The 21,540-nt window shown below is 39.9% G+C and overlaps 2 protein-coding genes across 2 annotated transcripts; one reads left to right on the forward strand and one right to left on the reverse strand.

Annotated features, from left to right (window-relative positions):
- Positions 1 to 172: 172 nt before the first annotated feature.
- LOC101785368 (vacuolar-sorting receptor 3) lies at positions 173 to 7,215 on the forward strand. Its single transcript, XM_004983206.3, has 12 exons — positions 173 to 589; positions 1,531 to 2,223; positions 2,452 to 2,540; positions 2,702 to 2,771; positions 2,843 to 2,926; positions 3,017 to 3,093; positions 3,182 to 3,263; positions 4,275 to 4,357; positions 4,433 to 4,499; positions 5,071 to 5,199; positions 5,281 to 5,390; positions 6,642 to 7,215. The coding sequence occupies exons 1-12, from the start codon at positions 280 to 282 to the stop codon at positions 6,741 to 6,743; spliced, it is 1,896 nt and encodes a 631-aa protein (XP_004983263.1). The 5' UTR covers positions 173 to 279; the 3' UTR covers positions 6,744 to 7,215.
- Positions 7,216 to 14,342: 7,127 nt separating this feature from the next.
- On the reverse strand, positions 14,343 to 20,404 carry LOC101785772 (zinc finger protein-like 1 homolog). The gene is made up of 9 exons (XM_004983207.3): positions 20,245 to 20,404; positions 19,745 to 19,825; positions 18,535 to 18,652; positions 18,344 to 18,438; positions 18,170 to 18,241; positions 17,284 to 17,613; positions 17,091 to 17,199; positions 15,792 to 15,963; positions 14,343 to 14,724 (listed from the first exon to the last, which is right to left on the reverse strand). The coding sequence occupies exons 1-9, from the start codon at positions 20,266 to 20,268 to the stop codon at positions 14,637 to 14,639; spliced, it is 1,089 nt and encodes a 362-aa protein (XP_004983264.1). The 5' UTR covers positions 20,269 to 20,404; the 3' UTR covers positions 14,343 to 14,636.
- Positions 20,405 to 21,540: the final 1,136 nt, after the last annotated feature.

The following is a 21,540-nucleotide window of genomic DNA, read 5'->3' on the forward strand; positions in this document are numbered from 1 at the left end:
CCCGGTGTACAGGCCTACCACGCCGTACCCGAGAGCCGGCTTCTCATGTCAGTGAGACGTGCCACGAAGACCTAGTGCACGGTGCACGCACCCAGCACTCACACCACTCGCGCTGCTCCACCACGCGAGCCACGAGCTGAGAGCTAGTACGAGAGAGATAGGGATAGCAGTGGGGCATTAAAGAGAGAGAAAAAGAAAAGAAAAAACTGCTTCGGCTTCGATTCCGTTGAGCTTCGCTTCCGATCTAAACCCTCGCCGCGCCGCCGGAGCTCGCACGCGATGGGCGCGCTAGGGTTTCGGCGGCCGCTGCCACTACTGCTGCTGGCGCTGCTCACCGCCGCGGCGGTGGTGGTGGAGGCGCGCTTCGTGGTGGAGAAGAACAGCCTGATGGTCACGTCACCAACGTCGCTGCGGGGGCGCCGCGACAGCGCCATCGGCAACTTCGGTATCCCGCAGTACGGCGGGAGCATGGCGGGCGCCGTCGTCTACCCCAAGGACAACTCCAACGCCTGCGACGATTTCGACGGCAAGCACCCCTTCCGCGCCAAGCCTGGCGCGATGCCCACCTTCCTCCTCGTCGACCGCGGGGGTGAGCGTCCCCGATCTCTCGATTTTCCTGTCGTCGCGCCATGCGCTTTGTTGTGTAGTAGTAGTGCTTTGAGACATGGAGCGGGGGAGATTGCGACTTAGCTGCAAATCAATCAATCAATTTATTGCTTTTGCCTGTAACGAGGTGTAAAAGGTGGTGGCTAGTTTAGCATGTTCTAGTAGTCTATCTGGCAACCAAGTGAGCACAGCTATAAATAGTAATACCAAATCCGGTTTTTATTCTCCCCATTTTGTTATTAAACAAATAAATCGGTGGATCCATGCATTGCCTGTTGAATATGGGATCCTGTAAGTACAACGCCTAATTGGTGGTTTCAGCTGATCGGGTCAATCTGTATGGGGTTTATGCTGCTACTGAGTAAACTCAACGATGATGTGAAGAGTGCTGCAATCTGTATTGCTGAATTGGCGTTCTTGTGGTACATTGGTTATTTTAGGATGCCAACTTAACTCAATGGATAACTGTGCATGAATCCGTCGGGAAAAATAGCTTACTAGTAATTATTGATTCTCTGGCTTATTTTGGCACTAGTTTCTTATTGTGTAGAAAATTTGATATGTTTGACTCTGATCTTATCTAGCTTTCCAACTGCATTAGCTGCTGTTTTGATCGTTCTTAGTAACTTATTAAATAGGCACATGGCCACATGGGTTTGCCCCTCCCTCTCCCTCTCTTAATTTTTTTATATCTTGGTAGGTTTGAATGGTTGGGTAGTGATATACTCATATACTTCTCTTTTCAGATATTGTACTGATCATGATGATTTCTTCTCCTTTATATTCAAATATATGTGATGTGCAACTTTGATTGTGGAAGTGACATTATTGGTCATAATATTGTAGTCTATGCTCCCCATATATGTTTAATGTTTTATTTCCTCATCATGATAATCTAGTTGTCCTCCATATATGTTTTTCCAGATTGCCTATTTGCGAAAAAGGTTTGGAATGCGCAAAATGCTGGTGCCTCTGCTGTACTTGTAGTTGATGACAAGGATGAACCATTGATAACAATGGATTTACCTCGGGAAGATGATGAGGCTGCAAAGTATATACAGAACATAACCATTCCTTCTGCATTAATAGATAAAAAATTTGGTGAGCAGTTGAAGAAGGCTGTTAAAGATGGAGAAATGGTTAATGTGAATCTTGATTGGAGGGAGGCTGTTCCACATCCTGATGACCGTGTTGAGTATGAGTTATGGACAAACAGCAATGATGAATGTGGACCTAAATGTGATATGCTGATGAATTTTCTAAAGGAATTTAAAGGAGCTGCTCAACTACTTGAGAAAGGCGGCTATAGTCAGTTCACACCCCATTATATTACTTGGTACTGCCCTCAAGCATTTGTGATCAGTAAACAATGCAAGTCCCAATGCATAAACCATGGGAGATACTGCGCACCTGATCCAGAACAAGATTTTAGCACAGGCTATGAAGGAAAGGATGTGGTGGTAGAGAACCTCAGACAGTTATGTGTGTTTAAAGTTGCAAATGAAAATAAGAAACCATGGGTCTGGTGGGACTATGTCACTGATTTTCACATTAGGTGCCCAATGAAGGAGAAGAAGTACAACAAAAAATGTGCTGAAACTGTCATCAAATCACTAGGTTGGTTCTGTTCTTTCTTCCCTTACTGAAGAATCCACATTGTATGTATACTTCTTAATCTTGGTTTTAAGTTTTTAACTGCTAATCCCTGTTTACTGCACACTTAAATTAGTGTACTAATGTACACGTTCATAGCACGATATGTCATCCGACATTTAACTTGTAGATATAATGGCCTGCTATTTCAGTATAAATGTAACTGCTTTAATGTTTTTACACCTGAAACAGGTCTGGATGTGAAGAAGGTTGATAAGTGCATGGGAGACCCAAATGCTGATTCTGATCACCCGTTGCTTAAAATGGAGCAAGATGCTCAGGTGAAATGACTTAGTATATTACATAGTTTGTTGTGGAGCTTTTATTAGAAAACTAAAGCAACGTAGAGTTTGTTTTGTGAGCAGTCAGTGCAGACTATTTTCACTGAACATTTACCATCATTAATTATATATGGGTTAACTTCTGCTGTTATGTTCTGTAGATTGGGAAAGGTTCAAGAGGAGATGTTACTATATTGCCTACTCTTGTTGTGAACAACCGGCAATATCGAGGTAAATATTTCACAGGAACTATTACAAGCTTACATTCACCCTGTATGATTTTAACCTGGAAAAGGATACAGGGAAGCTTGAGAGGAAAGCTGTCCTCAAAGCTATTTGTGCTGGTTTTGAGGAAACTACTGAACCAAATGTTTGCCTGAGTGATGGTAAGAACAATATATTATTCAACACCCAAATGTACACTGTGTAGGTCTTATTATGTGTTAGCTACTGATTCTTGAGCTGTTTCAAAACAGATATAGAAACTAATGAGTGTCTGAATGACAATGGAGGTTGCTGGCAAGACAAAGCTGCTAATGTAACGGCCTGCAGGGTACGTGTGGATAACTAGAAGATATTTATTGACTTTGCTGTCTGAATAATTCTTCGATTTTCTCACTTTGATGTCAATTCTTATCCAGGACACCTTCCGTGGCCGAGTGTGTGAATGCCCCACGTTCAATGGCGTACAGTTCAAAGGCGATGGCTACAGCAATTGTGAACGTAATATCTTCCGTTCTCATTTCTGACACCTAACTTTGACTTGTTTGGCATTATAACCTTGGTATCAGCTATATTAACAACTTGCATATAGGAATTGGCATTTTGAAACAATAAGCTTCCAGCGTAAAATTGTGTTATCTTTGAATACCCAAGAACTATGGAGGAATTGTTTTCTTTGGGATGGTATTATGGTAAACCATCATCAAATAGGACACCTAAATCTGCTAAAACACTATTGATGAGATGTTGCACTCTGCCTGTTATGTACTGTATATCATAATGGAGTAATTTTATAGGAGGGAAGCTGGATGTTAGTGACTTGAAGAGGAGTACGGGCAAGTTGAGAGAAAACAATGACTTAAGAGAATTTTCTCATGCATAAGTTCATCCATTTAATAGAGGGTTCTCCAAAAAAATGATCAAAGAGATAGATTGAAGTAGGGAATGGAGTATATCAATATGGAAACTAATAATTAGCCAGCTAATCAAAACCCCTCGATTGTAGAGATTAGTTGTGCCAGGTGCAATAAGGTAGCCCTTTTTTCTGTACATGTAAAGATGTAGTGAGAAGTGATGCAATGAGAAGTGAAGGAGGCAGAAAAGTGTTTGCATTTGGAAGTGTCTGTCCCACTTGGTAGCTTCATTTTCTTTAGTGTATCCAGATAGTCAAATCTGCATGGTTTAAGTCCATGCTCAACAAGTGGTTCATATAAACAGGTCAAATGGAGGACCCAGCACCGATAACAAAACTTTCATTGCACTATTGATTAGGTTCACAAAATATTTATTTTGTGCTAATGGTCTATTGAGCTATTGAGCAGTGACAGTTTTTATCATTGTGATTCTGGTATTGAATTATGTTTTGGTATTATGAACTTGCACAGCTTATATGCAGTTTCCTTCTTTTAATTATGGAATATGCATCCCTTTTACCACGCACTGAAACATGCACAGGCCAGTTAGACAGTTTGTATAGGAGAAGTTTATATTGGTTATCTATGTTACTTGCAGCTGCCGGACCAGGAAAATGCTTGATAAACCATGGAGGATGTTGGCATGAAACTCGTAATGGGAAAACATTCTCTGCTTGTCAGGTAGGTGTAGGACTTGCTACTGAATATTGATCTGTTGTTTTTTTTACTAAAGTTTTTTTTAAAAAATGTTTCCAGGAATCTGGAGATGGGAAATGCCAGTGCCCAGCTGGTTTCCGAGGGGATGGTGTTAAAAAATGTGAAGGTGCTGTGTCTAATACTATGAGTTGCCTCAGCATCCACTTTTTCCTCCCTCTCTTATGGTTCTAATGAGATTTATTTCTATGATGTTAAAAGTTATTTCGTTGTTGTGCTAGTGACAGTATATGATTTGATCTCACAGTTATTAGCCTTTGTAAATATATGCACAAAACTAGGAAGTATGCTTTGATAGATATATACTTATTAAGTATTTGACTTGTCTTGTTTCAAATATCTGCAACATCAGATTTGTGTTCTTTCAAAAAAAAATCTGCAATATTATGTACTTGTTTAATTCCCTTATCATGGAATGAGGAAACAATGCCCTTTTTTCCTTGTAAAATCATCTATCTAATTAGCACTAGCAACAAGCTATCTGTAGGGCTGTAGGGGCATTGGGTGCAACATTTTAGCTTGGGAAACCAAAATGGCGAAATATCTGCACTGTAAATCAACTTGCTATACATCCATTTTGGACTGGTGGTAGTATTTATTTGGCAATGACGTAGATGTTTAGTGCAGTGCAGAATATACATCATGCCTTAAACCATATTTCTTTTACTTTACCTTTGCAGATATTAATGAGTGCAAGGAGAGAAAAGCTTGTCAGTGCCCTGAATGCAACTGCAGAGATACATGGGGTGGCTATGACTGCACTTGCAGCGGTGACCTTTTATACATCAGAGAGCATGACACGTGCATAAGTAATTTCCAACTTAACTGATGTTTTTTTCAGTGATCTTTTAGAGGATCAATTAACTATTATATGGTTGGTTAATCTGTAGGCAAGACAGCAGTTCAGGCTAAAGCAGCATGGGCTGCAGTGTGGGGTATCTTGATAGTTATCGTTGTTGTGGCAGCGGGAAGTTATATTGTATACAAATACAGACTGAGGGTAAGCTAGCACATGCATAACCTTTCTTTCATTCATACAGTTTCATTGTGACCTTGTTTAACAATGAACAATTTTGCTACATTCATACAGTTTCATTGTGACCTTGTTTAATGATGAACAATTTTGCTACCTTTGAGCCTGTTACTGACTTAGGAGTAACTCTATTTCATTAAATAGATTCCATTTCTGAAATACTTGCACAAGCTTGGGTTTGTGCTGTTATGTGTAGACATGATCCAACTATTCTAATTTACATGCAAAATAAGTACATCTTTGATCAACTTGATCTATAAATTTGTGCTATTTAACTATCAGTTAAGATTTGACTTATGGCATCTAAAACATAGAGATGGAAGTAAAACCTATGGCCAGCAAAACAGATTTCTCATGTTGGTACTTGTTTGTGATTCACATTCTTGTTGGTCTGCAGCAATTTTATTCACTTTGACTTTACCATGTGTCCATGTAACATGTGCCACTCTTTGCTTGTTATACTTATACATGCATCGTTGTATGTGGCTGTGATAAGGCACTCCTTGGAATTACTGTTTTCTGGAAAGCTCAGTTGCAAATTCAGCAATTTATTTTCTGTGTGACACTAAATACGTTTTACCTTTTCCCACCCGCGTGTTGGTTGTCAACCCTGGAAGATTGAGAACTAGTGGAGTTATCCGTCAGTTTATAAAACTATTCTGAAAACAAGGCAGAAATGCTGCATCCATTAATTTGTAAATCAGATATTGTGATTTGAGACCTGGTACATGCTGCATTCTTCAATACTATGAAATGAGGTACTCCCTCCATCCCAAATTGTAGGTTGTTTTGGCATTTCTCGGTTCATAGCTTTTGCTATGCACATATACACTATGTCTAGATACATAGTACAAGCTATGAATCTAGAAATGCCAAAACGACCTACAAATTGGGATGGATGGAGTATTACTTATCCCACACACATTTCTAACCAGAGGTTCCTAGTTAACGGGCATATGATATGTGGCAGCTTTATGTGCTGATTTTGTGCCTTTTAGTTTCCAACTGAATGGTCAATAGAGCAGTAACTTGTTTTCTGTTGCCAGTATGCTAAAATATTTTGTTGGCTGTTGAATTGTCATTCATACATTAATTGATAAAACATTCTACTAATGATGATTTAGGGTACTGTAAAGTTGCTCCAACTACCATGTATGCTTGTACTAGTTTTTGCTCACTAACATCATCTGAATTCCATTTGTTTGTTTGATCTTTCAGTCTTACATGGACTCTGAGATCAGAGCTATTATGGCACAGTATATGCCACTGGACAATCAAGGAGAGGTCCCAAATCATACACATGAAGAAGATCGTTCATAAAATGTCTCCTTTACGTGCACACACCGTTACATGGTAGGCCCATATGGCCTAAGTGACAGCAAGGAGGATACGCAATGTTTGAGCAGTGATGACGTATACAAACTGATACTGCAGGTGATAATGGTTTTATTTAGAGCGAATAGGGGTATGTTATTCACCTGCTAATTTATTGGGAGCAGTTTCATCTTGTATAACATTGTAAGCTCCATTTATGCGAGTGTACATCTGTAGGTTTTTTTTTGTTGAGCAGTCCAGTTTTCATAGTTTTTTTAGCCTATGAATGTTTTGTTGGCTTGTTGCTGGTCCATGTAATAGCATCTTCGAGTTTTCCACTCAATGGCGCCCGGGAAGACTCTGGACAACCTTGTTTGTTGGATGTAACACGTGCTACATTACATGAGTTCTCTTGTAACACTGGAAATAAATAATAGCCATTCTTGTCAACAGGAGAAACTTTACTTTCCGATTTGAACTTGTCGGTTTCTTGGAATCCTGATATTTTGTCGTCAAAATGTGTGTTTCCTTGCGTCATCTGTACCATCTGTGGTCACATCATGTACTTGTAACACTAGAAACATGGATTGAAAGCTTCCATGATTTATAATGGTGCTTGAAACATGGATGGTACTATGTTAAAATTTGTTCAAAGTGAGTTAATGAGATGTTGAAATATTCTGGGAACAATTGAAACTTGTGTGTAATTTGAGAAACGTATTTGAAAACTGAACCATGAAACAATGAGCATGCCTATAACTTGGTCTGGCTACACAAATCCATACATGAAAAAACATGATCCGAACTGAACGATCTAAAGGCTAACACTCTTTACTGACCTGCTCGTAGGAAGTTCATGGGAAAAGTGGAGGATTTCAAATACGATTAAATTCTATCCACATTTTTCTTTTTAGAAAATGGAAATGTTTCTGACCTCTACAACATAACAACATAGCTAAATTTTTACAACATTCTCAGCTCAAAAGGTGATAAAAAATAGAAAAGATGTAAGCATACAAAAGGAATTAATCAAAAGCAAAGTCTATTATTGCTTTTCCATCCATTCTTAGTAAAGATATCCAAAGTGATAATCTCCAACATTTTGCTTGTTGAACATATAGTTTCCTTCAATTCCTCACGATGCAATAGAGATTAAAACCGCAACATATATGCTTCACTAGAAACAACATGCATAAAAGAGATAAATCATTATTTCTGAAAACCAAATCGATACGAGCTGCAATGTAGCGGAACCGTCCAAATTAAACCGGCTTAAGTGCACTTAACCATCCTTGAAACAACTAGTCGGGTCAACGTGCACTTAAAACGGTGTAATCTGACAGTTCGTCGGGTCAAGCCCGATTCTACCACCGATCCCTTCAATCGAACCCATATGCACAGAGCTCACGCGACGGTGAGAACAGATGATACAACAGAACATTTGATAACATCGTAGAGTACTCATTAACCGAGTACCTAATAAGTACACACAAGTTTTGGAACAAGTTTGAAGTTCGCAGCGGATTACAAATCAGAGTTGGAAATAAAATAGCTACAGCGGAAGTCTAAGTGATACGATGACAACAAGTACATAGTGACATGGGTAGCCCGTCCGCTGTCATCCGTCCGAGTACTCCTTCACCCGAGTACTCTTACGCCGAGTCTGAAGACCACTCGACTGACCACCCCTCGGGTAGAGGACGGCCGTCCCAGGGTTGATCAGCAACTAGCTCAAATAAGTCAGCACTAAGCCTTGAAAAACATCAACAAGCAAGGCTGAGTAGACTAATACTTAGCAAGACTTAACCGATCATGGACTATACTTAGCCGACTTCTAGTATGCAAGGCTTTTAGATGGGGGGCTTGTTTTGCCAACAAAAAACAACTAAGGGTGGATCCTTACTTTCAAGTGTTAACCTCCATTTATAGTTGAACTAGATTACTGTAGGTGAGCAACTTTGCAAAACTTTTCCGAGGTAAGGTAAACAAGTAGTGAGATAACAATTTAACAGAGCATGTTTCCACTTCTTACTACGATGTGATGAAGAGATCAAGGCTCTCTTAACTGAGAGCGGCGGCAAATCGATTCGATTTATAACCTTGCAAGGTGGACCTATACACCCGGCATATGACTTGCCCCGTCGAGCAACATATGACAAATGATTCCCTTAAAGAATGAGGGCATTTGAGAACCCCTGCGCCCCTCGAGTACTAATCCCTACCGGTACCTCCCAGGGCCTGCCATGAGTTACATACCAGTACACGAATAGGGATCAGGACGAACTCAAACTACTATCGCGCAATAAGGTACTAGGCTTTACCAGTTTCAACTATCTCTTCCTTCCGGCAGGTGCATAGTACAGTTCAAACTTGATCAGCACGGCCACAACGAACGAGCCTTAATCGACACGGCCGGAGTGTAACCAACACTCCATACTTTCTTTTCTTTCTATCTCCGCCCGGTCTCCAATTCTTCCATCTTTTAATTCCAGTTTCAAGTAGTTTTTCCCTGAACCGAGAGGTCCTATGTCTCGCGAGTGATAGGAGATCACTTGACTTTTATCACTCCTGATTTAAGCATGGCACTACTCGTCCTGCACATACTAGTATTTGAGCCTGGGAATCCTAGGGATCATGCAACTAAGGTTTCATTCAACTCCTAGAACTTAATGCAGTAAAAATTACTACTCATAAGACATGGCAGTTTTGAAATTAGGGGTAGAACTTAATGCAGTAAAAATTACTACTCATAAGACATGGTAGTTTTGAAATTAGGGGTTATGCTTTGGGACTTGCCTTCGGAATCAGCCTTGGGCTCTTCCGTACTCTGGTACAGTCCTTGCGGCGCTTCCTTTGAAGAGGCTTCGAGCTACTTACTCTCGGACACGGCCACCAACTCGTAGAGACCGTCCACTAGCGGATTGTCTACACGACAATGCATATGTATGAGTTGAAGGAAACATAAGATACATGCACAACATGCGATTTGAAAAGTGCAACAACCCAAATCATCGGATTAGAAACCACGGAAACACCAAGACTCTGCGCAACTCAATCGACTACTGATTACCCTTGAACAAATGGCAGAAGGGTCCTTCGACTACTCGGATGACTACTCTGACTACCTTCTCTGTACTCTAGCACAACCTTAGACTACTCATGGCCCTTAGAAAACAACTCGGTTGGTGCCCAATCGACTACAAGCAGCCTTGAAACAATTCAGACACACTCCTCCAACTACTCGTGGCTCCGAAACTACTCGGAGTACACACGTCCGGTGGTGCTTGCACACAGGCACTGTCGTGGGACTCTCGACTACCCGAAAAACCTAGAAAACACAACGCCTCGATGAGAGCTTACCCAAAGACTTTGTTTTGGAGAAGAAGGGGCTGGAAAGGGTGGAACGCGGGGGTGATGGCACCGTCAACACTTCACTTCTTGGCGCTAGAAACTCCGGCGGCGACCAGTGAGGTTGGAGATTAACTAGGAGTGTCGCCGAGGTGGTGTCAACTGTGAATCGGAAGTTTGGAATAGATCTTTTGAGCGTAGTTGGTGGAAGAAGAGTTCGTTCGGCTTGCTTATTTTAGCTGAGGAAGAGTGGAGGGGTGAAAGTGAGCGGAAGAGCGAGGTCTGCTCGGTCGGGAGCTATTTATAGGGAACGGTTACCCTTTTGCTATGGCAGTCCACGGCGGTACCAGGCGGTGCGGGGCGGGGTCAACGCTACAGTGGAGGAGCAGTGGCGCGCAGAGGCGTAGGCGATGGGACGAGGCGGAACGGCGTGCGGTTTTAGTCACGCGAGCGCTAACTTTCGGTGCTAGACGGAACGATGCGCGGCACGACATCCATCGGGCGGAACCCATCGGTCCGAACAGAGGATTCCAAAGAAGACAGAAAGAAGGGAGGACGACAGGTGGGGACACGATTTTGGAAAAACCTCATAATCAAAACTCGGGTCGGTAGAACAACCAACAAAAATTTGAAAATCCTATTTTCTTAACAAGAAAAGAAATTGATGCAATGCCATGATGCTCATTTTGCTTAAGTGAAGTTGTTTAACCCTAACTTAACACGTGGGGTGTTATATGCAATCCTCAAGAAAATCAGTAATCTTTCTTTGTTTCTTATGCCTATTAACCAGTTTCGAACCATGTGAGTCACTGATTTGGGTGGGGTTAACCTAATAGCTATATTAACAATTACCCAAATAATCTTAGCACGCTGATAATAAAAAAAGATGTTTAATTATTTCATTACAATTGAATAAACAATAGTTTTGACTCCCAGACCATTTTCTCTGACATTGTTCGCCTTTTTGGATTATTGTATTGAGGCATAAGCAAAATACAGGAAACTTTTATTAATCGTTGAATCTCAAGAGCCATTAAAATTTTGCGGCTCTGACTCAATGTGGTAGCATACAGTATGTTTATTTTTCTTATTCTATCCGTTTTAAATTATAATTTGCTTTAGCCTTGTTCTAACCTAAACATCTCTAACTTTGACTAAATTTATTGAAAAAATGCCAACATTTACAAATCCAATTAGTTTTTTTAATCAAACTATAGATATTAATAAGTACCTCCATATCAAAGTACTTGTTGTTGTTTAGTTTATTTTTGAACTAATCAACATCAAACATTTTGATATGAAGGTAGTATCTTTTTTATAAACTTTGGTAAAAGTTAAAGATGGTTGACTTAGAACTTTAATCTGGAGTAGGAGGGGGTAACAAACTAAAATTCTTTGTTTATCCTTAAATGTGCTTCAAACACCATATTTACTACTTCTGTATCACTGGGACTATTTGAAGCACAAGAATGGCAATTTTTAAAAAAAGAAATAATAACGCTCAGAGCAATTCTCAATTTATCATGATGGATTAGCCATGAGCCACACCATTTCCCTTTTAAGATCGTGCTCATTCTGTAACGTTTCATGTTAGTATTTTTGCATAATGTGGCGGGGAATTTATGAGAGATTAAAGGGTATGAAGCATAGGAGTAAAACAAATCTCGATATTGAGCGTCTTTTACAATTATCTAACGCCAACTCGCACAATAATAAGAGCATGTACAACCCAGCACGTAACGACGGCACGGGCTCGTGCTCCCATGCCGAACCTGCCGTTTTACTCCCTCGTTTCCAACCGGCCATGGCTCCTCCAGATCGGATGCGGTGTGCGCAAAATCAGCGGTGATGGTGGCAAAATCGGCTTCGGCGTGCTCCAAATCCCCTCCCATGCAACCATCTCTTCCCCTCCCCCGCCAGATGCAGTACAGAGCTAGGAGCGGATTGGGGATGAACGGCGGCGGCGCGTAAAGCCCCTTCGGCCGCGCCAAATCAAGTAGAGGGGACGGCCAGCCGCTCCTGTGTGCGTGTCGTGCGAGAAGGCAACCTGCAAGCAGCTGGAGCGCAGCTGCCGCCGCGCACCACGTTGGCACCGAGCAGAAGGTGGTTGTTCTTCTTACCGAGATTTCAGGCTTCCAGCGCCAATTTGTTGCTGCGATCAATATGTAGTATAGGAAGAAAGGGCAGCTATTTTCTTGTCTGTTCTGAATTCTGATCGTAACGATTGCTTAATGGCTGTAATCCGCTTGGCAATTCAATCAATTGGTATATTTCTTAATCTGAATTTTCTTTTGTATCGTTAACAGGCTGCTCTCAGAGTAGACTCTACTCGTGTTCTCTCCATCGTTGGATTTACTGATTGGCCATCCATCTGGAGTTATGTTGATGTTTGTACAATTTTTGCTCCCGGAATTTGCATTAGTCTACTTGAACTGCATGTCATTGTCTGATCCGAACTCATCCATCCAATTACAAGAACTATCCTACTTATGAGACTGAACTTCTTACATGTCCTCTCCAGCTTGTCTTTTTGCCCTTTGAAAGCCCAGGTTCTTGAAGAGTTGCAAAATAGATAAATGTTATGATCTGAAATCATCAATCCAATCAAAGAAAATGTAAGATTATTAATGTCAGCAATCTATCCTACTTCATGGCTAGTTCTTTTATTCAAACTGAAGTACTAGTAGCATATGAGTCTTAATGGTGGCCGCAGGAGATGGCTTTCTGTGATATTTCTTTGCATAATTCCAGTGGTAATATCATTTAGGTGCCATGCTATTCTTCCTTGTGTCTCCACGTGCCTTTATATAAAAAGGCAAATGAGCTCTAATGTCAAAGACCTACATGATGTGCTTGAATATTTTGATGGTTCTAAACAAATTTTGTTTTATTTTTATCTTGCTTATGCTGATCTCATTTGTATCGAAGAAGCAACAAAATAGTATACAGAGATCTTATTTATAATTGATCATGAATGTAGATGTGCATTAAAAAGTTTACAGTCAGACAAATTAAAACGTTTGCAGTCAGACAAACCGTCTATTTTTGTTGTCTTTATGTGATGTGGCAAAACTTGCAGACAACAGCTGTCAAAACTGTTGTACATACCCTAATATAGCCACCTTCTACAACAATTACATGAATAGCTGTTGTACTTTTCCTTTGAGAGTTCGCTGGGGGTGATGACAACAGTTTCCTTATGTCGGTCTCAATGGAAGGTTTCATGAGCATTAAATTGTATACCACATCAGCAATTTTGCTAACTTGGCAAGGCCATTACGAGAAGAGAGAACACACGACGAGACTACAATATAAACAAAGTTTGGAAAAAATCCAAATTACTCATTTCAAGTATAGCCTAAACTATTTTTTTCAGTTTACCCTGCACTGTGCAATTTGGTTCAATTTACCCCTAACATAATTTGTCTTTTTTTTCTTCATGCACAAATGGAATCTTAAACTAAATTTTTGCGAAATGATAATAGATACCATAACACATGTTAGAAAAATATATCATGGATTTTTTTATCATTATTTTGATAGATAAGACATTTAATAATAAATTAATACATGTGATACAAAATTATAAGAAAAATAATGATAGAAATTCATCTTATTTTTGATATATATTATTATGTCCGCTACCATCTTGCAAAATTATAAATCAAATTCAACTTGTGTATGGAGAAAAAAATAAATTATGTTAAGGGTAAATTGAACCAAATGATTGGATCAAGATATAGTTTAGGAGTTTATTTAGACTTCGGCTATACTTGAGGGCAGTAATTTGAACTTCTCCTCAAATTATTATATTTCGTGATAATGAAGATAAAAAAGAGCGACATACTCATCGACAAATTACAGAGGAACCACAGCCTCAAATGAGCTCGTATCCATAATGATTAAGTTACGGTTTTGACATCAGCAGCTACTGTTCAACATAAAACGTGTAGTTTTGGAAGTCGTATAAAATCGTAGCACAGGTACCAATTCAACCGCACTAAAACCTAGTAGCTCTAAGAAAAAGTTGAACAGGTATAGATTCTAACACAAAATTCTGATTATATTCACAAAAAAACTAAGCAAATTTTCATCACATAGGGTACAATGTTGTCTCTCTCCTAAAAAATTTAAAGGATAAAAACAACTTTTAGACAATAAATTTAAAAGAAAAATATCCCAATTTAAATATGTTAAATATGGGAATTTTGCACGAGAGGGGTTAATTGGACAAACTGAGTAGCTTTGGCCCCAGAATGAATAAATATTTCCCGTTCCCATCAAATAACAAAGGGTAGACGGTATATTTTCTATGATTTCTCCTCAGGCAGGTAATACAATATTGTATGGCATTATAGTTACATAAACATGAGCATCAATCAGGAGATGGAAGCAGTCAACTATAACTCTTATATGTAACTAACAACTATCCATCCTCAAACCACCAAAAAGGCCCACAGAAAGGGGAAAGAAAAAAAATACAGGGAGGGTAAAACCCTTCAAATCAGCAGCATAGCAGTACAAGATTGCAAGGTCGAAAATTCAATAGTGCTACTGAATCTCATCCTCAACAAAGTTTTCAGAAAGACTGCGTTGGGACAGCCGGTAATAGAGAATTCCCATCGTCGCTATACATGCCCTGCAACAACATATTATTTTGTACATTAGCGCAAATTCTCTTTAACAAAGAGTAAGATATTATCATCTTGAAAACCAGACATGGAAAGGTAAGAGAAATGCAAGACTATGCAACCAATATTAATCAATGATCTGTGTAATAGTCTGAATTCTTTCTCCAAATTTGTAAAATAGGGGTGCACGCATGAGGGTTATCTATAAATTTTTAGATTTCGGTTAAAGTTCGAAACAGATGACAACAAAATCTGAACAATTTGGATTGGAAGCCCCTAATCCATACAGGCCATAAAGAAACACTTTTCTTTTTAAACCATGCAAGAGATGAGAAAAATATGAGCAGGAATGCAGGATAATAAATTTACATGGTTGCTAATAAAAGACAACAAAGGGTACCGTGATCAAGTAACAGAGCGTATTAGCTTAATAAGGTTATCAAGTAAAAGGCTATTTAAGTTTATTTGTTTAATTGCAAATATCAACTGGAGTTATAGTACAAGGCTATCATAATTAATGAAGAAGACAAATATCAGGTTTTATTGATACTCAAAACATCAAGTACTATCTATTAAAGACTACACATGTTACAGTAGAAGTGCAACACTTGAAGATAATGAAAACTCAGTGACTCCTTTCTTTTTTATGGCAGCTATTTACATGTCTCACAACTCTGGCATGCCAATTCCTTAGCAACCTGTCACATATGCACATATGCCAGACTATCTTTGCAAAATTGCCACATAGCTGTGGATGTTGTTTTCTAACTATGACAAAGTATCACTACTGATCTGAGATATCCGAAGTACCAGTCAGCAGCCTAAGTGGCTTCTACACCCGAGACCATTGCCAAATGTAGTATGTTACAAGGTAATTCAATTCTTATCCTAGTTTACTGCAAAGCAGGAAAATGTCCTGTTCCTTAGAGCACACACTAGGGAAAAAAAGGCTCTTATCCTACTTTACAGATATTCACGATAAGCACCCATTCTAGAGAGGCAAGGGAGGGTGAGAGAGTATATAAGCAGGAAAAAAAAAACAGAGAAACTAATCAAAGCATGCTAGAAGACTTACATGATAGCCATTGCAAGTAAGATCTTCGTGGGATCCATTCTTGATGATCTTTGCCTGATGCGACCCTCTGGAGCATCACTCTCCTTTTTTGAAGGTGCCGTGACTGGTAGTGTTGGCAGTGCACTAGACCAGAAAGGCAGCAGCATCCTTAGAAATCTGTGACGAAATGTACCTGTACAAGGGATGTAAGCATCAAATGGTAGCAAGCTGGATTTGAGGTAGCTTATGACCTCAAGCTCACTAGGAAAAAAAGTACTAAACGGCTATTTTAGCATCAATCTTGTCATAAAGCCAGCTTTAGTATACACATGCAGGGTTTTCAAATAAGTTGGTTTTACATTTGCTTATTACAAGACTGAGAATAAAGTGAAACTCAACTGCTCAAAAGCATGAACTGAATCTAAATTCTTAAGTTCAGTATATTTCAACCATACAACAGTACTTCATATAATCAATCATAAATATCTCGCAGGCAAAAATTTTAAGTTCACACTTAGTTGCTAGAGTTTTCTGGTGTTGCTTCTCAAGAGTAAAGGTGTTGCAGCTGTCAGTGCTCATGAATATGTAAGTTTTAAATCCGCTATGGCCCAACAAGTTTGACCATCCAACAGTCCTGAGATTAATTCAAGAATTTCAAACAGACGCAAATAATTTTCCCAAGCCAATTATTATTGCATATTTTTAGGACCAGAAGGCAAAGAAAAATGGTCTGGTATATAAATCACAATCTTTTTTATAAGAATAAATCACATTTTATTAGGCCTAGATCAAGCTCAGGCAAGGCCATATACGCTCAAAACAGGACAGTGCCATACATGCAGTAAAATAGCCAATAAAAAATAAAATTATCATGTTTGCTACACAAGAATTTCATGAAACATATTAGTTTGAGCACGATATGGAATACTTGTCCCTACAGGGGCTTAAAAAAATATAAGGTCTAGTCAGTTAAGTCAATAGATGCTCAAAGCAGGAAGATATCATATGTAAAAGTGTACATACAAGCCATAAAATAAGAGCTATCTTCAGTACTCAGGATTTTGACAACAAACATTTTAATGCCAGCAGAATCTGGTAAAACTTCAATGTACCAAACAGGGACTGAAAGTATCATCACACTTGTTTGCAAGGTAACTAGTGATATGATAGTGCATGGTAACTAACTTGTGGAACAGCATCATTCCCACTAATTGTTTAGTTCAAGTCATCCGTTTACAAAATCATAGCATAATACACGGAATCATAGGCACAAATAAAGATGAATGAATAGAACAAATCATCCTGCCCATAGCATCTTACCCCTTTTGGTATACTTTTTGCGATTTCCATCTTCATCATCAGCATAATAAGAAATCTCTGAATTTTGTCTATCAACACTGGTAGCACCTTTTCTTGTCATAGCACCAGGCTACAAATGAAGAGATAGGATTGCTGTTCTGTGAATAAGTAAAGCTCAAAAGAAGACAAAATATTGGGATATCTCAGGACTTACCCCATGTGGGCTTGGACTTCTGATGAAGTTGGACTCCTGTTCTGGGAATTGTGTTATCACTGGACTAGGACCCTCTATTTCAACAATTTCTGGTTCAACATGGATAGGTGCCCCAGATCCTACACTAGCAGAAGAGTACATTCCAGAATGCAATGTTGATGGCAAAGATGCATCTTTAGCTGAGCTAATTATGTTTGCACCATTAGATTCTCTATCACCAGAACTGGATAAACGTTTAAGAGGATCTGATGCAAAAGCAGGAGGGGTCCGAGTATCAGCTTTAGGCATTGTCACAAAATGATTTCCAAATACGTTCTTCTCCAATCCAGTCTGCAACATATTAGAAAAGCACAAGTTTTATCATAACCTAATGTCTCACAGAAAAAAAATCTTGCAGTAAACATACACTGAAGTCTAAATGTACTTGAACAATCGAAACAAACTTGTTTAAGTATATACAAAAAATCTCAAAGTCGTTAAAGCATTATAAAATGAATACTAGTCAATATCAATTATAAAATCATGAAGGTTAATTTGGGATCTGCACTTTAAATTCCATGATACAATGCAGTTTCATAAATTTCATAGTTCATAAGAAACAAATGAAGAAAAACAGTTGGACAGCATCAACAGTTGGAATGCTTATATGTCAGAAAATGATTAAATATATGTCTGAAATAAATCCCTGATAAATACAGAATCAACGGGTTACTCTGAAATAGTAGTATTTAGCCAATGCAGAATATTGCACCAAGAACTTTTTCATCAGCAGATATTTTAACACTCGAATAGATGCAGCTTAAATGTTATGAAAACTTAATAAGGAGAAAATCAGTGGTTTTGACTTTTGAGTAGGCAAATATGAAATAGGTTTGAAGTATCTAACCTGGACTATTGCTTCTTTCAGTTTTGCGTGAAGACGAGAACCTGTATCTTTAATGCTTGATGGTGGCCATATCTGTTAGGATAGCCAAAGATCAAAAAAATGTGAGATCCTCAGAGTTGCAGCAGCCGATTTGCACATGCGCTTCCATGCAGAGGGAAATTGAGTTCAACTCACAGGCTCAGAACATGAGGGGCAGACATATCCAGCAGGTGCTGTTTGGGTTGGAAAATTTTGGATATGTGATATCAAGCATTTTGTGTGCATCACATCTATAAGGAAGTCAGCAAACGAATATCCAGTTATATTAAAGAAATAAGGCATCATGAATGAATGAATTTAAGCATTCTATTGAGAAAAACACATACGTAAGCAACCCAATCTTGTAGTTTCTTCGCTTCCGGCTTCCAGAACTGAATTGCAAGATGAGCAGTGTTGTGGCCAGTCATAATCAGAATTAACAACCCATTCAGCATAATTTTTCACCTACACAACAAGGACAGATGTTAGTTCCTAAATTAATGCAACACTGTCTTTTAATCTAACAAAACTTGCAGAGATGTTAATGGGCAGATAAGATGTAACTAGCACTGTAACGTAAAATTCTAAACTTTCTGCTCGTGCAAAGTAAATAGAGCCAAAAGGATAATATGATGCACAATGCACCCATATGATGCTGCAATCTAATACTACACAATAAATGAAACCTGGACCCAAAGTAATTGCAAGCACAATGCTGATTTTCTTACTTACACAAGAGGCTGTACATCCTATTCTTAGTTTTGCCTTCAAATATATAACCCATAGTCTACTTCATCACACCGCCAAATGGGAAAATCAGCATTCTACCAATGAATAGCAGCAGGTATAGGACAAGCTCCATACAAAAAATGAAAGCTTTGTAGGTTTTAGATACTCGAAATAAAAACCTGAGACATAAGCGTCATTATTAAAAGATGGTCAATGCATATGCATCCAAAGGAAAAGCTGATGCTCTGGCAGACGCACTAGTGAAATGAAAACCTTGCTCAACCAATTCCTTGTCATGGAATCCACATCCATCCATTTCTTATCAAACTGTAAACAATTGACAGCTTATCCCTTGTTTCTTGAAAGTCTCAATGGAAACCAAAACAATGTACAATAAGGGCAATGAGACAGGAATTATTGTGAATGACTACAACCAGGAAACAGCATAGAAAAGAACTGGTCATACTATGATAACATAACACTAGCTCAATCATTTTGGGGCCTAGATGCTACTCCCTCCGTTCCAAATTATAAGTCATTCCAACTTTCTTGGAGAGTCAAACATTTTTATATTTGACCAAAATTATAGAGAAAATTACAAAAATTTATGGCACCGAATAGATATACTATGAAAATATATTTAATGAAGAAATCAATGGTACCTATTTGATATCATGAATGTTAGCACTTTATTGTATAAATTTGGTCAAACTTGAGATGCTTTGACTCTCCAAAAAAGTTGGAATGACTTATAATTTGGAACGGAGGGAGTATTTGTTTGCGCACATGCAACCAGGACCATAAAAGAAGTCAGGGAAGCTCACTCACCACGCACAGCTCATGTTCCTGGAAGCATATGCACTCGCCACAGACAGGGACCTGGTGGACGAAGCAGTAAAGCCTCGTCGCCTGAAACAGCAGAACAGGCACACAAAATCATCAGCTCCAAACTCCACCACAAGCAATCAAGCAGATCAACCAAACCCACTCCAAATAAATCTCAGAACACAGCCAACACGATCGGCTACAACTACAAGAACACATGGGAGGTGTTCGACGAAATGCCCAAGCGTGGAACCCAACATTCATTCCAAGGGATGAGCGTGAAAACCCCCAACGCCCGCCGTGAACCCATACAACCCCCAAAATCCGCACTTCTCGCGCCGCTTTGTCGGATCCGGACCACGCCGCCGCCGAACCCGCCCACCCAGCATCCCTGATCCCAAATCCGCCCGTATGCTGCCGGCGGAGCAATACAAGACGACGCGAGAAACCGCGGGGGTTCGGGGCGGGGATCGCCGGATCGGCGGGGAGGGAGGGGGAGTTACCTTGCGGCATTTGCACACGACCATCGCCGGTGGACTTCGGAGGCCGCCGCTCGAGGGGTGGATCGGCACGGGGCGGGGCGCGCCGGGGAGGAGAGGGGGAGCGCGAGGAGCAGATCTCGTGGGGGATGGAACGGAGGCACAGCAGTGTCCCTCTCTCGACCTTCTCGGTGTTTGGTTGGGGATGGGCGGTGTGCGGCTGGAAGCGGTCCGATGGGAGATCGTACGGCTGAGATCTCGCAGCTCACGTGAATTTGCTGCCAACGTCTCCACGAAGGCAGCCTTGACGGAAACTCGCCTTTTTTGTGTAAGAAAAATATAAACAACCGTCTAAACATCAGGCTCCAAGGCGAATTTAGAGAAGGTAGAGTCAGATGGACATCGAATTTGATGCTTAAGTACTGAACTACTGATAAGATATTTCACTTTCTCTGAGTCAGTTGGAAAAAAGACGAGAACAAAATTCTTACTAATTTTAATATTTTCTACCCCTTTGTGTAGCTAGGGTCGGAGGGATATCACGGAAGTTCTAATTGATCTAAGTTCAGTAAAGTTGAAAATCTAAAAACTCCAATTCTAACAAAAAAATTATCTAATTTTTAGTCTCACAGCTAATTCATTGTATGTTAAGGTCAAGAGAAAGGAAGAAGAAACTATGCGTGCGGCTATTGATGCCATCACCTCATGCATAGCCTCTCCCATCTCTTGTGCTTGTTGTAGGTTTTAGGTCCTATTTGGCATGACTCTAACTCTGGGTGGAGTTGCTCCACTCCAGAACTCCAGGTGGAGCCAGCTCTAGGTGGAGTTGGAACTGTCTGATGCAGGTGTTTGACTGGGAGGGTGTCTAGAAAAGAGGAGTTTGAGGGTAGATTGCCATTCTTGCCCCTGGTTCTTTTTGGGAGGGTGTCTAGAAAAGAGGAGTTTGAGGGTAGATTGCCATTCTTGCCCCTGGTTCAAAAAGACAAACTGTTCTTTACGCATCAGTTGTGCCTGCTTGACAACTAGAATAATGCGTGTCACTACATGCCAATAAGCTTGACCAACACGATTAGCTTCCTGATCATGGCTGCAGAAGAACACGAATGAGCCGAGTGCAAAGCCTTCATTTGGTGATGTTTACAAAATGGGCGAGCCATTAGGCCGCATTTTGCTACTTGGCCAGCAGATCACAGATTCACAGGATAGAAAGAAAAGAAACCGAAGGGATTGCAAGATAATCAATGGCGTAAACACAGCAACAGGCGAACAACACACAACCTCGCCGCTCAAGTTGGCCTCCGCCGCCTGCATCATACCCAA

This window comes from Setaria italica, chromosome IX (assembly GCF_000263155.2).
Source record: "Setaria italica strain Yugu1 chromosome IX, Setaria_italica_v2.0, whole genome shotgun sequence".
In the NCBI taxonomy this organism is placed as follows: Eukaryota; Viridiplantae; Streptophyta; class Magnoliopsida; order Poales; family Poaceae; genus Setaria; species Setaria italica.

Coding starts and splice junctions, on each gene's coding strand:
- LOC101785772 (XM_004983207.3), bottom strand. CDS start 20,268: ATGGTCGTGTGCAAATGCCGCAAG. Junction 18,439..18,534: donor TACAAGATTGGGTTGCTTAC/GTATGTGTTTTT, acceptor ACTTCCTTATAG/ATGTGATGCACACAAAATGC. Junction 17,614..18,169: donor TGAAAGAAGCAATAGTCCAG/GTTAGATACTTC, acceptor AATATGTTGCAG/ACTGGATTGGAGAAGAACGT.
- LOC101785368 (XM_004983206.3), top strand. CDS start 280: ATGGGCGCGCTAGGGTTTCGGCGGCCGCTGCCACTACTGCTGCTGGCG. Junction 2,541..2,701: donor AAATGGAGCAAGATGCTCAG/GTGAAATGACTT, acceptor TATGTTCTGTAG/ATTGGGAAAGGTTCAAGAGG. Junction 3,094..3,181: donor CTAATGTAACGGCCTGCAGG/GTACGTGTGGAT, acceptor ATTCTTATCCAG/GACACCTTCCGTGGCCGAGT.